General features: G+C 57.6%; 1 protein-coding gene across 1 annotated transcript; it reads left to right on the top strand.

Moving 5' to 3' along the window:
- The first annotated feature begins 1920 nt into the window (after positions 1 to 1920).
- BPIFB2 (BPI fold containing family B member 2) lies at positions 1921 to 11423 on the top strand. The gene is made up of 15 exons (XM_040981250.1): positions 1921 to 2026; positions 3732 to 3831; positions 4420 to 4524; positions 5200 to 5346; positions 5636 to 5696; positions 6135 to 6195; positions 7137 to 7228; positions 7468 to 7653; positions 7869 to 7926; positions 8281 to 8447; positions 8924 to 8991; positions 9107 to 9152; positions 9694 to 9757; positions 10052 to 10128; positions 11382 to 11423. The coding sequence occupies exons 1-15, from the start codon at positions 1921 to 1923 to the stop codon at positions 11421 to 11423; spliced, it is 1380 nt and encodes a 459-aa protein (XP_040837184.1).
- Positions 11424 to 12267: the final 844 nt, after the last annotated feature.

Here is a 12267-nt window from a genome sequence, read left to right as displayed (position 1 = left end):
CTGAGGAAGAGGAAGCATTCGTGTCAGGAGCAAACACGGAGAGTGACTTGAGTCAATATTTACAGCAGCCCTGACCCCAAGTCAACTGTGGGCCTCAGCCTCAGCGAGGGGCAAGCAGGCCTGGTGAACAGACCCAGGCCCGCGGGGAGGCTGCAAGAGAGCCCATGCAGGTTCTGCTGGAACAGGCAGCCCTAGCTGGGGGATAGTTTGAGTCCAAGGGGGAGCTTCTTGGCAGCAGTGGCCCTGTGACCTCTGTGAGCATGAGTGGGGACCCAGTGCAGTGTGAAGATGGTGGAAGTCACAGCAGTAGTAGGTGAGGGGGCGGGGCAGGCCCTGGGAGTCATGCAGAGAAGTGGAGGGGACTTCGCTGCAGCCAGGTGGCGATCTCAGAGTCCAGGTGGAGGCAAACACACACATGCACAAGTATATACATGTGTATGCACATGGGAAACACCCCAATACCAGAGACAATCCGCTAGACACACATGCACCTAACACCTTACACTCACTCGACCAAGCCTGCCCATGCACACATGTGTACACTCCCACTCAAGCAACAGTCTTGCCATCCCAGTAACCATGACCTAATGTCCACTGACCCTCACATGTGTGCATACATGAATTCTACACACACACACACACACACTCACACACACAGTGCTGTGGGTAGCCTATAGCCAAAGAGGCACTTGGAGCTTGTGATGAGGAAAGATATGAGTCCAGTGTAAATGAAATATGCTGTGGAGTAAGGCTGGGATATTACACAGCAGGGACATCATCTTTCCTGATTTGAGTGCTAAGGTCAGTGCTCAGAGTGTGACCAGGGTCAGGGCTTACAGTGTGGCAGGGTCAGGGCTCAGTGTGTTATAGGGATTGGATGGCGGTTAACTTGCTACTGCTCTTAAGAGGATCATGTTTCTGGGGGGATACCCCGGGCTTACAAGGTCCTTCCTACCAGCCTTCTGCTCCTGTCCTCCCTGTCCTCCTCGGCCCTGGCAAGGCCCAGCAGGGGTGATGGGCACCTCATGAGAGCAGCCCTCATTCCACAGATCTCCTGGTCCCCATGGCCCAGGATGCCCGGCCATGGGCCTTGTAGCAGTTGGCAGCCGGGCCTGGCGACGTGGCAAGTATGATGACCCAGCTTGGCACAGACCATGTTTGCAGGGACAACAGATGCAACCACAAGCAAATCTGCCACTCCTGGTCCCTTGTCTGTGGCCCCGTGCTCTGGGGAGTCTCATAAGGCAGCCTCCGCCTCTGCGCCAGGAGCAGAGCATTGCTGGCCACTCCACGACTGTAAAGGTAGGAATGGGTGACACTCCTCCCAGGAGTGGCCTTGACTCCTCTGCCTTGGCAAATGCTGTCTTTCCAGGCCTCAGTTTGCCCATCTGAGCAATGATTATCTCTCCCCAAGTCAGACATGGAGGCTGTGCCAGGCCTTGAGATGCCGGGGATTTGAGTGACCTTCAGGCTGCTCCTCCCCTGGTCAGGATGAGACAAGGACAGGAGCCACTGTGGATTCTCCTGGGCTGGGTGTGGACAGATGGACACCGGCCTGGGCTGTTGCACTGGGCTGATCCTTAGCACAAGTGACACAGTCCTGGGCCCCCAGCTAGTGGGCCTGGATTCTCTGCTTGGGACCCCTGGGAGCCTCGCCATCCTCCTGACATGGTCTGGGTCCTGCATCCAGCCCAGACAGCCACTGGGCCTCAAGTAAGGGCAGGGCACTGCAGGCCTGGGATTACCGCTGGTGGGGACAGAACGGGGATGAGGACGAGGGGGTATGCAGTTGCACCTTCCAGGCTGCTATGGGTTGGAGGCACCCTGGGATGGGAGCGGCAGGAGTGAGGGGAGTGGGCTGGCCTGATGCTTGTCCCCATCCCAGCCCACAGATTCTGGGGAGCAGTGCCCTGGGCAGCCATGGTTGGGGCACGTGGGCTGAGCCTGCTGCTGCTGGTATTTCCCACCATCAGCAATGCCAGGCCGGACACGGTGGTCAGGATCAACCAGGCGGCGCTGCGCTATGGTGAGACACCAGTGAGTGCATGTGTGTGACTCCTGCAGGACTGTGCGTGCGACCCGTGCAGGCGCATGTGTGTGACCCCTGCAGCCGCTGCGTGTAACGTAGAACTCAGAAGCCCCATAAGGACCCTAGACTGGAGTTCAATCCGCATCTTCCCCGCTAGGTGGCAGTAACAGATACCTATGCTGTGGATACTGCTGGCCAGGGCAGCTAGGGTGGGGCGTGGAGCTGGGGTTGAAGTTGGGCCCCCATTATGGGAGGTAGCTGGCCCTGCAATGTCTTCACCCCTGTGTCCAATGTTCACTCCAACACCCCCATTTTTCTCTGCTGTGGAGTCCCGGACACTCAGTTAGCACTGGAGCCAGAGCTGCTCCCTGAGTATTTATGCCAGAAACATGTGAATGTGGGGGCAGGGTGGGAGGGGCAAGCAACTGTGCAGTGGGCATGAGTGGGCCTGAGGTGTTACTGACCCAAAGTGTGTGTCCGTGGGTTTGGAATTCCGTGGCCACACTTATGGTCAGGGAGGCTGCTTGCCTGGAGTGCAAACATGGATATGTGTGTCTGGGTGTGTGTGATGGGGTACACCTGCAGGGAGCCAGCCCCTCCCTGGGTTCCCTGAGGTGATGACCCTGCATTAGATTTTTGCTGCTATGGCCCTCTAGTACTGTTCCCTCCCCCAAGGAAAGGACATCGAGGAAACAGGACAAAGCCACCATGTGGGCAGAGCCCCAGCACAGCCATCTACATGCACTTCTGGCTGCATCTGGGGGGCTTGGGGTTGCCTTTATAGTTGGGTCTGGGTGGCAGAGGGTACAGTGGGCTCCCTGTCCTTATGGACAGAGGGACTTTTGGTGGCCCAGAACTGGAAGCAGACAGACGGTGACTCAAGAAAGCAGAGGGGTGCTCTGGGGCATGCAGGACTTTCCCTGGCAGGCAGACAGACAGAGTGTGAAAGGGGCCAGTGATCCGTGCTGGAGCGTGACCAGCACTGGAAGCCCGAGCGTGATGCCTGCAGGCAGGGGTGGGAGGCCAGAGCCGATCCTGGTGCTGGGAGCCTGCTGTATTTGTTCTAGACAAAGGTCCTTCCAGGCTTGGGCAGGTTTGTCTCCAAGACTTGGCCAGGGCAGCTTCTCACACGTCCACCCCACCCGGCCCCTCAGGACCCAGAGTTCCTGCCCTGCAATGGGGAGCACTGGAGATGAAGTCCAAGCCCTAGGACTAGCCTCAGCTCAGCTGCAGATGGCTAGGCTGGAGAGAGGTGTTGGAGCTTAAGAGAGCACCACCTTTATGAAAGGCAAAGAGAAAGAGAGAGAGAGATTCTACCTGCTGGTTAAGCCCCAAAAGGGCCGGGCTGGGCTGAAGCCAGGAGCCTGGAACTCCATCTGGGTTGCCCGCGTGGGTGGCAGGGGCCCAAATACTTTATCATTTTCTGCTACCTCCCATGATCAGGCACTTGGATCAGAAGTGGAGCAGCCAGGACCCCAGCCAGCTCTCTGATACCAAATGTCATTGTGGCAGGCAGTGGCTTACCCCCACTGTACCCCAGTACCAGCCCCAGGCTCATTTTGAGAGGCAGGAGAAGAGAAAGGCATGGTCTGCAGAGGGCCTGGCGCAGCTCCCATAGCTCATGAGTCCCCTTCCTGGAAGGTTCTGGAAGGTGCTGTGTAGCGCCAGGAGAGCCTGACCTTGCTGTGCCCTGGCCCTGCAGTGTCAGACATTGGGAAAGCCCCTCTACAGCAGGCCCTTCAGATCATGGTCCCTCCGCTTTTCGACCTGGATAAGGACAGCGAGGTGCTTCAGGTCACCCGGTAAGTGCCTCTTGCCCCAGGTACTCCTATGCTGGAGGAGTGATGTGACAAATGGAAACACTTGAGCAGCCTTCATCTCCATGTGGGTTACCAGCCTCCCCCCGCCACCTGCCCAGGGTCACTGGGCCAAAGCCCCTGAGGCTGGGTTGTGTGTGGCTAACGGGAGCTGAGAAGGTACCAGCATGCTGCTACCCAGGACACGTGGTCTGGGCACAGGGCACATACCACATACGTGGATGTGAGACAAGGGCTTTGAGGGAAGTGGCCTCCCCATTGTGGGAGGGGGCTTCAGCACTCTGGGGCAGGGGTGTCTTCCTCAGGCGGATCCCAAGCTCATTCTTCTCCCACCTTCCCAACTTTCCAGAATCCTGAGGATCACCCACCCCAGGTTGTGGGGGCGGGGTACATCTTCTGGGCAGCGGTTCCAACCTGGGCTTGTATGATCACCTTTGGGGAGAGCTCACCCCTCCCTTTCACCCATGGTTCTGGGCCTCAGAAAGTCCTCCTTCATGATACTCAAGTGTGGGGGTGGTTCGAAGCACCTGCCCTGGGGGCTGACTCCATGTCTCCATCGGGGCCACCCTATAGGATCCAGATTCTGAGTGTCCATGTGCCCAGCCTCCACCTGCAGTTCATTCCCGAGTTTGGGGTGCACTTGTCAGCAGCAGCCAACTTTACTTTCAAGGTCTTCCGGTGAGTGAGTCTCCTGGGAGTGGGTGGAGTGGAGAGGAACAAAGAGAATCTCAGAGAATGGAGATCCGGCTTGGTAGCTGTGTGACCTTGGCAGAGTCCCTTCACCCTACAGCCTTGTCTCTTCCTCTCTAAAATGACGTGACACTTTTCAGAGTGGCTGGTGAGGTAACAGCAAGGCCTGCATTGCTGTAGTTGTTGCAGTGCACACAGTAGGTGCTCATACATGTAACCTCAGGATGACTGCTGTGCACCAGGGCCACCGTTGACTGCACTTAATTCTCAGACTCGGAGCTGGGTCCTCAGAAGGTTCCCACTTCAACTTCTTTCCCCGATGCTGTGGGTATATGACTGCTCACTGTGGGGCAGGCTCTGAGCCAGGTGGCATTGTTTCCCAACACAGCCCTCTGAATAGACACCACTCATCTTGTGCTCATTTCACAGAAGGGAAAACTGAGGCACAGCATGGTGACTGCCTGGCTGGGGCTGGCAGTGAGAGCTGAGCCCACACTCCTGTGCAGAGCGTGGAGACTCTGGGCATGCTCAGCCTGGGTTGTCTCCTGCTGAGCAGGTGTTGGGTTGGTGTCAGTGGCAGAGGGCAAGCCCTGCCAGGGGACTTGTGGGGTCCCTTGACGCTGCTGAGGCAAGGACCTGCCCTACCCCCCCCCCCCCCCGCAGGGTCACAGAGCCACTGGAGCTGACGCTGCCCGTGGTCCTGCAGGCTGAGGCCCACGTGACCCAGGACTCCATTGGGACCCCTGTCGTTAGCATCTCTGCCTGCTCCTCACTCTTTGGCACTGCCACAGTGCCTGATGGCAAAGACAGGTGGGTGTCTGATGAGGGCTGGGAATGGGGGGTCCCAGATAGGCTGGGGCTGCAGGTTCTTCATCCCACAGCCTCAGCAGACCTGAGAGACCCCCATTGTGATGCCTGCTTTGTGGTTGAAGAACAACCAGGCTCAGAGAGGCACAGAGTTGCTTGTGGTCCCAGCACAGGGAGCAGCAGGTGGAAGGGCCTCTCCGGCTTTTCTCCCCAGGCCTGGGCTTTGCTGAGACGAGGCACCTGCTGTACTCAGGCCCCAAGCTTAGGCCCCCTCTGCCTGTGTCTTCTACAGCCCCCACCCCACGCTGCTAGCCCGTGTGCAAACGCACATCCAAACAACGATGGGCAGTAAGGTTGGTGCTGCAGCTGGGCTCCCAGGAGGGCGGGCAGCTTCACTTAGAAGTCTACATCCAATAGGGTGGGGCAGTGGATGCATTTCAGGAGGGGTGTGGCGCCTGGGTGTGGTTTTATGCTGAGCGGGCTCTGCAGGGGGCCATTCTGATTTTCCCATGAGGATTGGGCAGAAGATGTGTGTTTCTGATCCTGCCACCCTCTATCCACACATGGCCACTTGCTTTGGGGTGGGGATAGCCTGCAGGAAGGGAAATGGGCTGGCTCTTGCTCCATATGTTCAGCAGCCTGTGGCAGGTGGAGCAAGGCAGGGATCCCAGCATGATATGAAGGCAGTGGTGTCGGGATGGGGTGGGGGTAGGTTCCAGGCTGGAGTCCCAGGCCCTGCCAGCAGCCCCTGCTTCCCTCCCAACCTCCTTCTCTCTCTCTGTTTCCTATAGCTATGTCTGAGTGTCTCTGGCCTGGTGCAGGAGTTCAACGTCCACCTGGGCACTTTGATCGGTCAGACTTGGGACTGAGGGGAGCAGCCTATGAGTTCTCAGGGTGTGGGAGGCCCCTGGGACCCTTCCCACTCTCTGCCTCTGGATCAGGGTTGAGCCCTGGGAGGTATCTTTTGGGGTGACTGAATTGGAGATTCCCCAAGGTCAGCTCATTCCAGATCTGTGCATCTCCAGAGGCTAGACCCAATCTTGGATTCCAGGGTCTGTGTACTTACAGCAGATAATCCAAAAAGTCAAATCAAGTGAAGCTTTCCAATTATGAGGTTCTTAGTGTCAACTAGAACGTGCCCTCCAGGTGGAATCATGTTTGCGGGGGCAAGGGAGTGTGGATGCCAGAGTCTCTCAGGTGCTCAGGACTGGGGACCATGGTGCATTGAGCCCCCCCGAGAGGCAGGTGCAGTGACCATGTCACTCAGGCCTGCAGCTTACACCTAGGCTGTTAGGTAAGAAGCTCTGCGGTCCAAGGATGCACCTGCATAACTGCACGGTTCATCTCTTCATTTTAAAATATTTTGAATGATACAGAAAAGTCTAAAGAAGAGTTCAGTGAGCACCCATGGACCTAACTGTGGGTGACATTTCACTATATTTGCTTCATGCGGAAATGTTATATAGACACGTATATACTGATTTTCTTTGAGAGCTAGATGTATATGTCAATATCACACAATGTAGGATTCATAACAAGATTCTAAAATGAAGAAAGAAAAGTTATCTCTGTGAAAGGGCCATGATTCTGGGAAGACTGACACCCACAAACATCTATGGCCCAGAGATTGGGGTGCACATCCCCCCACATAGATTCTATGAACTTATAAAGGCAGATATTTGATACACAGACACACCCACTCTGTGACAGACAAGAGGCTGGCCGGGCAGGCAAGGCATTGGTGTAGGGTGCCAAGGATGCCACCTTCTCATCTCCCTTGTGGCTTTGTTAAGGCCTCACCCCTGTGGGCCCCGAGTCCCAGATTCGCTACAGCATGGTCAGCACGCCGACCATCTCCAGCGACAGCATCTCCCTGGACATCGATGTGAGTGCCTATTTGATAGCCCACAGCTGGGTCCTCCTGAATTCCAGAGCACTTAGACTCCTGGGAGAGTCCCAGAGAGGCATGTGTAGTGGGGGGAGTGGCTGGGGGGGTGCCTGTGCACAGGTGAGGGTGTGAGCTCCTGGGCATGGCATGTGGTATCTGGGGATGGGGTCAGGGTTGGTGTCTGGGGCTGGTGCCTCCTGACCTCATTACTCCCCATCTTGCTCTCCACCACCCAGGCTACCCTCTTTCTGCTGGGCAAGCCCATTGTCCTGCCTGCGAATGCTATCCCTTTTGTATTGCCATGGCATGCGGGTGCCAAGGATGCCATGGCCACCGTGGGCCTCTCCCAGCACCTGTTTGACTCCGCCCTCTTGCTGCTGCAGAAGGCTGGTGCTCTCAATCTGGATGTCACTGGGCAGCTGGTGAGGGCTGGACCTGCTTGGGGGGCGTGGATGTGGGGTGGCAGCGCCCCATGACTGGCTTGGGGAGGCCTGTGACTGAGGGTGGATTGCAGGCAGGGTGGCTGTGGGAAGGCCTGTGTGAAGACCTAGGGAGGGATTCTCACACACGAAGGCCAGGGGTGGTGTGGCCGGGGCTGGTGGCTCTGACACCCATCATGGTGCGGGGCTGCTTTCAGAACTCGGCTGACAACCCGCTGAACACTTCTGAGTTGGGCCAGCTGTTCCCTGAGGTTGGTGACATCCCCAGTTGCTGCAGGGACCAGGGTGGGGGCTTCCCTGGGTTTATGTCTGTCCCTAGTGGGGTTCAGGTCTTGCCCTGATACCCCACCTAGACAAACATCATGCTTTCTCTCCCTCTCTGCCTCCTTGTCCTTTTCTCAATCCATTTTTGAGACCCCTGGAATCCCTGTTCAGGGGAAGACAAATCCCCTGTCTGATCCAGGGGCCTGGGGTAGACCCTCTTCTGTGGGCCAGGTGTGGCCTCGGATGGTGGGCGGGGTCTGTATTCAGAGAGTGACTGCAGGGGAGCCCGCAGCCTCTGCCCCAGCAGACCCTGCCTCCCCCACACCCTCTCTGCTTCCCAGATAGCCCGGCAGTTCCCAGAGCCCATGCCTGTGGTGCTCAAGGTCCGGCTGGGTGCCACACCGGTGGCTACACTCCACACCAACAATGCCACACTGCGGCTGCAGCCCTTGGTGGAAGTCCTGGCCATGGCCTCCAACTCAGCTTTCCAGTCTCTCTTCTCCCTGGACGTGGTGAGCCAGCAGGCTGGCTCGGAGGGGATTGGGTGGCTGGGAAGGTGAGAGGGGGCACTCCCAAGGAGCTACCACCCCTGCCCACATGTCCCTCTCTCACTTTGCTCTACTTGCCTGATAGTCCTGCACAGGTCAGCCACAGACTCTTTGCATGTCCTAGCCGCTTGCCTGGACTCCTCCTCCCTGGCATTGGCTGTGCCGGCCTCCTCCCCATCTTTCTAGTCTCAGTAACAAGGTCCCCTTCAGTCCTCTTCTTGGCACCTCTACTCTTGGAAGGGCTCCTTTCCGGCTGGCCTATGCTGGAATTCAGGGCTAGAGGCCTGTGATGCTCTTATATGCTCCTTACAGTACATGTGCGCAGTACAGTGCCCTGACCCATGGCAAGTGCTGTACCAGCAGCACTGAGACAATGGAGGATGGGTGGGAGGCACCACATGGTCCTATGCCCTCTGACCCTGCTCTCCCCATGCCTGCAGGTGGTGAACCTGAACCTTCAGCTGTCTGTGTCCAAGACAAAGCTCCAGGGAACCACGTCTGTGCTGGGGTAAGCAAGGCCTGCATGGGCTCCTCTTTGCAATGGTTGCACGGGCCAGGGAGGCTAAGGAGGCTGCTGGCAAAGACTCTTGGTCCTGCTCAGAAGCTTCCTTTTCCTCTTCCAGGGACATCCAGCTTGCTGTGGTCTCCTCCAACGTGGGCCTCATTGATGTGAGTGTGGGTGACCGGCCTTGAGCAGGGCTGGGGAGGTGGAGGGGGTTGTGTGTTGCTGACTGCCACAGGCTGTCTGGCAGGGGCCTGGGGGGCCTGCCTGCCTGGCACGTTGCTCAGTGAGTGAGGACTTGGTGTAACCTGGCCCCCACCCCAGAGAGCGTGGTGAAGCAGTGGCCACAGAGGTCAGACTTTGTGACAGGAAGTGGCTGGGCCTGTGGCCTCTGTGCGGCTGTGTGCCGTTCGGCCCTCCTTCTGCCATGCCGTCAGTCAATCTGTCCATGAGTCTTCTGACTGCAGGCGGTCTGCCAGCTATCAGCCACTCAGCGCATGGAAGTCAGCCAGTCAGTGCTTGCCTCCAAACCTCCCCCTGGGGCTCAGGGTAGCTGGGCTCCACTTGAACCCAGGACCTGGTTGACCTGCCCCTCTCCACCCATGTGCCTCTGCTGCCCACCCATCCCCCATCCATCTGTCCGTCCATCTGTCTGCCTGTGTGTCTAACTGTCTTTTCTCCCACGTCTGCCTGGCTCCATGGCTGCAGCCGGCTCAAGTACACTTGCTCATGGGCACGGTGTTCGAGAAGCCCCTGCTGGACCACCTCAACGGTGAGCCCCACCCTCTGTCCTGCTGGCCCCTTCCACCCATGGTCTACCCTCGAGGGGGTGGCCGCTGGAGCTCATCTTCCCCCATGGACATTGAGGCATACAGTAGTGTACAGCTGCCTGATCTTGCCTGGGCCGCTCTCTCTCTCTCTCTCTCTCAGCCTCAGCTTTCCCATCTGTAAGATGGGAATACTGGCAAACTGGCAATGACAGCCACTTCCTGGATGTGTGCGGGCTTAGGGCCTTGATGTGCTTAAGGACTTCTGGTTAAACTTGGCTTCCCCTCTCCCCCTGCAGCTCTCCTGGGCCTGGGCATTGCCCTCCCTGGTGTGGTCAACCTCTGCTACAGCGACCCTGAAGTCTTTGTCCAAGAGGTGAGAGCTTTTCTCTGTAAGCAGGGGTCTCTTTCAAGCCTTGGTGGAGGCTGGCTCAGGCGGTAGGGGCCTTGGTCCTCCTTCCTGCCAGGGCACATGGTGGTTCCCTAGGATGTGCCAGGCCTGGTGGTGGTGGGAGGGTCTCTGCTCCCAGCAAGACTACCCGTGAACCCTTCACCGCTCTGAGATGGAAAGTTCTGGATATCACGAGACACAGGTGTGAGGGCACCACCAGTGCCCATTGGGCTCTGCAGCAGGCACACTCAGGGGGTTTAGGCCCCTGCTTGGCCTCCAACTCTGAGTCCTGGGATGGCTGTGACCCGTTGGGAGGCCCTTCCAGCTATACAGACAAGCCTCTGCAGGCTTAGCACAGGAAGGGAGCTTCTGGAACTTTTCCTGTGTTTCAAACTTTGGGCCCAAGGCAAAATTCAATCACAATACTGTCCAGGTATTCTACAACTTGCTTCTGGTTCACCAGGGTTAGACAGGGAAATCTGCTCCACGTGACAGAGACAAGGCAGGCAGCTGAACCTAGCGTGCCCCTCAGATGTTGTCCTTCTGCCACAGCTGTGGCCCCTAGGCACTGTTCACCCAGACTCGTAGGAGGAGCAGTGGGCACCAGGGCGCCAAGGGGACATCTCTCCAGGACTTGGCCAGGCCAGTGGCTGCCCCACTCTGACCCTGCCGGATCCAGTCAGCAGGATCTGAAACCAAAGCTCTTTAGGCCAGTACTGTTCTATAGAACTTTCCATGGGGATGGGGATCAGCCATGGCTGATGTGAAGGTCAGGCATAACAGCTAGCAGGCACTTGGGAGCTGGGTCACAGTGATTTTTACATATTAGATGATTTAAATCTAATTAGCACCAGTGACTGACAGCTGCTGTAATGGCCCATGGCAGGAACTGGCTTGAGCTGGTTCTCTGTTGGCATCCCAGCACCTGCCCCAGGGCTTATATGGTAGTAGAAGATGTGGTGAGGATTTGGTGACTGAATAAACAAATGAATACATAAGTGAAGGAAGGAAGGACAGCAACCTCCAGAACATGCAGAGGGGCCTAGGAGCCTTGGGCAGTGATGGCTGTGCTGGCTCAGCCTCTCTGGGGTCACTGCTACCACCTGCAGTGCCACGGCAGGCCACTGAGCTCCCAGTCAGGCCAAGAAGGGCAGAGCTGGGCTGATGGGTGGCAATGGGCAGGGGATGCCTCTTGTTATGTGGCCTGTCACCTGGTCTGTGCTTTTCTTGCTCTTCAGGGCTACGTGGTGATATCCAGTAGACTCCGCTACCAGCGCTGAGGCGGAACTCCTGGGAGAGGCGGGGCAGGGCCAGGTTGTTGCTCAGGTGTCCACATGGGTAAACCAAGTCAGAGCCATAACAGAGTCATCACCATGAGCCAGAGTTCCTGGCTGGGCTTTTAGTCCCTGTGTTCCCTACTTCCCAGCCCTTCCCTTACAGCCCTCCCCCCTTCTCCCCTGCCCTGTGGTGAGAGCCCCCACTTCCAGGCTGCACAGACCTTCCCCCTGCTGCCCCCTCCTGCCCCCTCCTGCCCTCTTCTGCCATTAAACACCTTCTCTGGAGCTGTAAATTTTGGCCAGGCCCCCACACTGTGTACCTGAGGTTGCTTCCCTGCTGACATCCCCTGCTGGTTGTGTCTGTCCCCAAGTCACCCAAGCTGCCTGGGAGAGGAAGAAGACATGGCTGTGGGTCTGTGGGCCACATTCGGGGGACTGTTACCTCCTGGCCTGGGATCTTGCGTTTGGGAGGAGCTGGTGATGGTACTGCAGTGTGCACACTGCCCTTGGCCTGGCCCATGCCTCCCCCAGCCAGCGTCAGGCCCTGTCCCTGAGAGCTGGATAAGCAGGATTTGGAGTTCCGTTTCATAGAGGTGGAGACTGAGGGCCAGAGTCCAGCAGCCCTAGGCTGGCGGCCTTCCTGGAATCCACCCCAGGATGCCCAGCACCAGCACCCCGATTCTGTCCTGGACGAAAGGCATGTCACTATGGCCCCAGGCAGCAGTTCCACCTCTGGTTTGGGCTGGTCATGGGTCTGTTTTTTTGGGTGACCTCTGTTTGCCTGGTCTTGCCAAGCACCTCGACCTACTGGCTCTGAAAACTTTATAAGTCAGTGGCACTCGGGTGA

Source organism: Ochotona curzoniae, unplaced genomic scaffold (assembly GCF_017591425.1).
Source record: "Ochotona curzoniae isolate NIBS_2020 unplaced genomic scaffold, NIBS_Ocur_1.0 contig_3520, whole genome shotgun sequence".
NCBI lineage: Eukaryota > Metazoa > Chordata > Mammalia > Lagomorpha > Ochotonidae > Ochotona > Ochotona curzoniae.
Note: the sequence above shows the minus strand (reverse complement) of the source record. Positions and strands in the feature narration are given on the sequence as shown.

Bases quoted from the DNA above. Each gene is read 5' to 3' on its own strand.
- BPIFB2 (XM_040981250.1), top strand. From the start codon at position 1,921: ATGGTTGGGGCACGTGGGCTGAGCCTGCTGCTGCTGGTATTTCCCACC. The intron at 5,697-6,134 runs GTTGGTGCTGCA...TGTTTCCTATAG, and splicing joins AAACAACGATGGGCAGTAAG to CTATGTCTGAGTGTCTCTGG. The intron at 9,153-9,693 runs GTGAGTGTGGGT...CCATGGCTGCAG, and splicing joins CCAACGTGGGCCTCATTGAT to CCGGCTCAAGTACACTTGCT.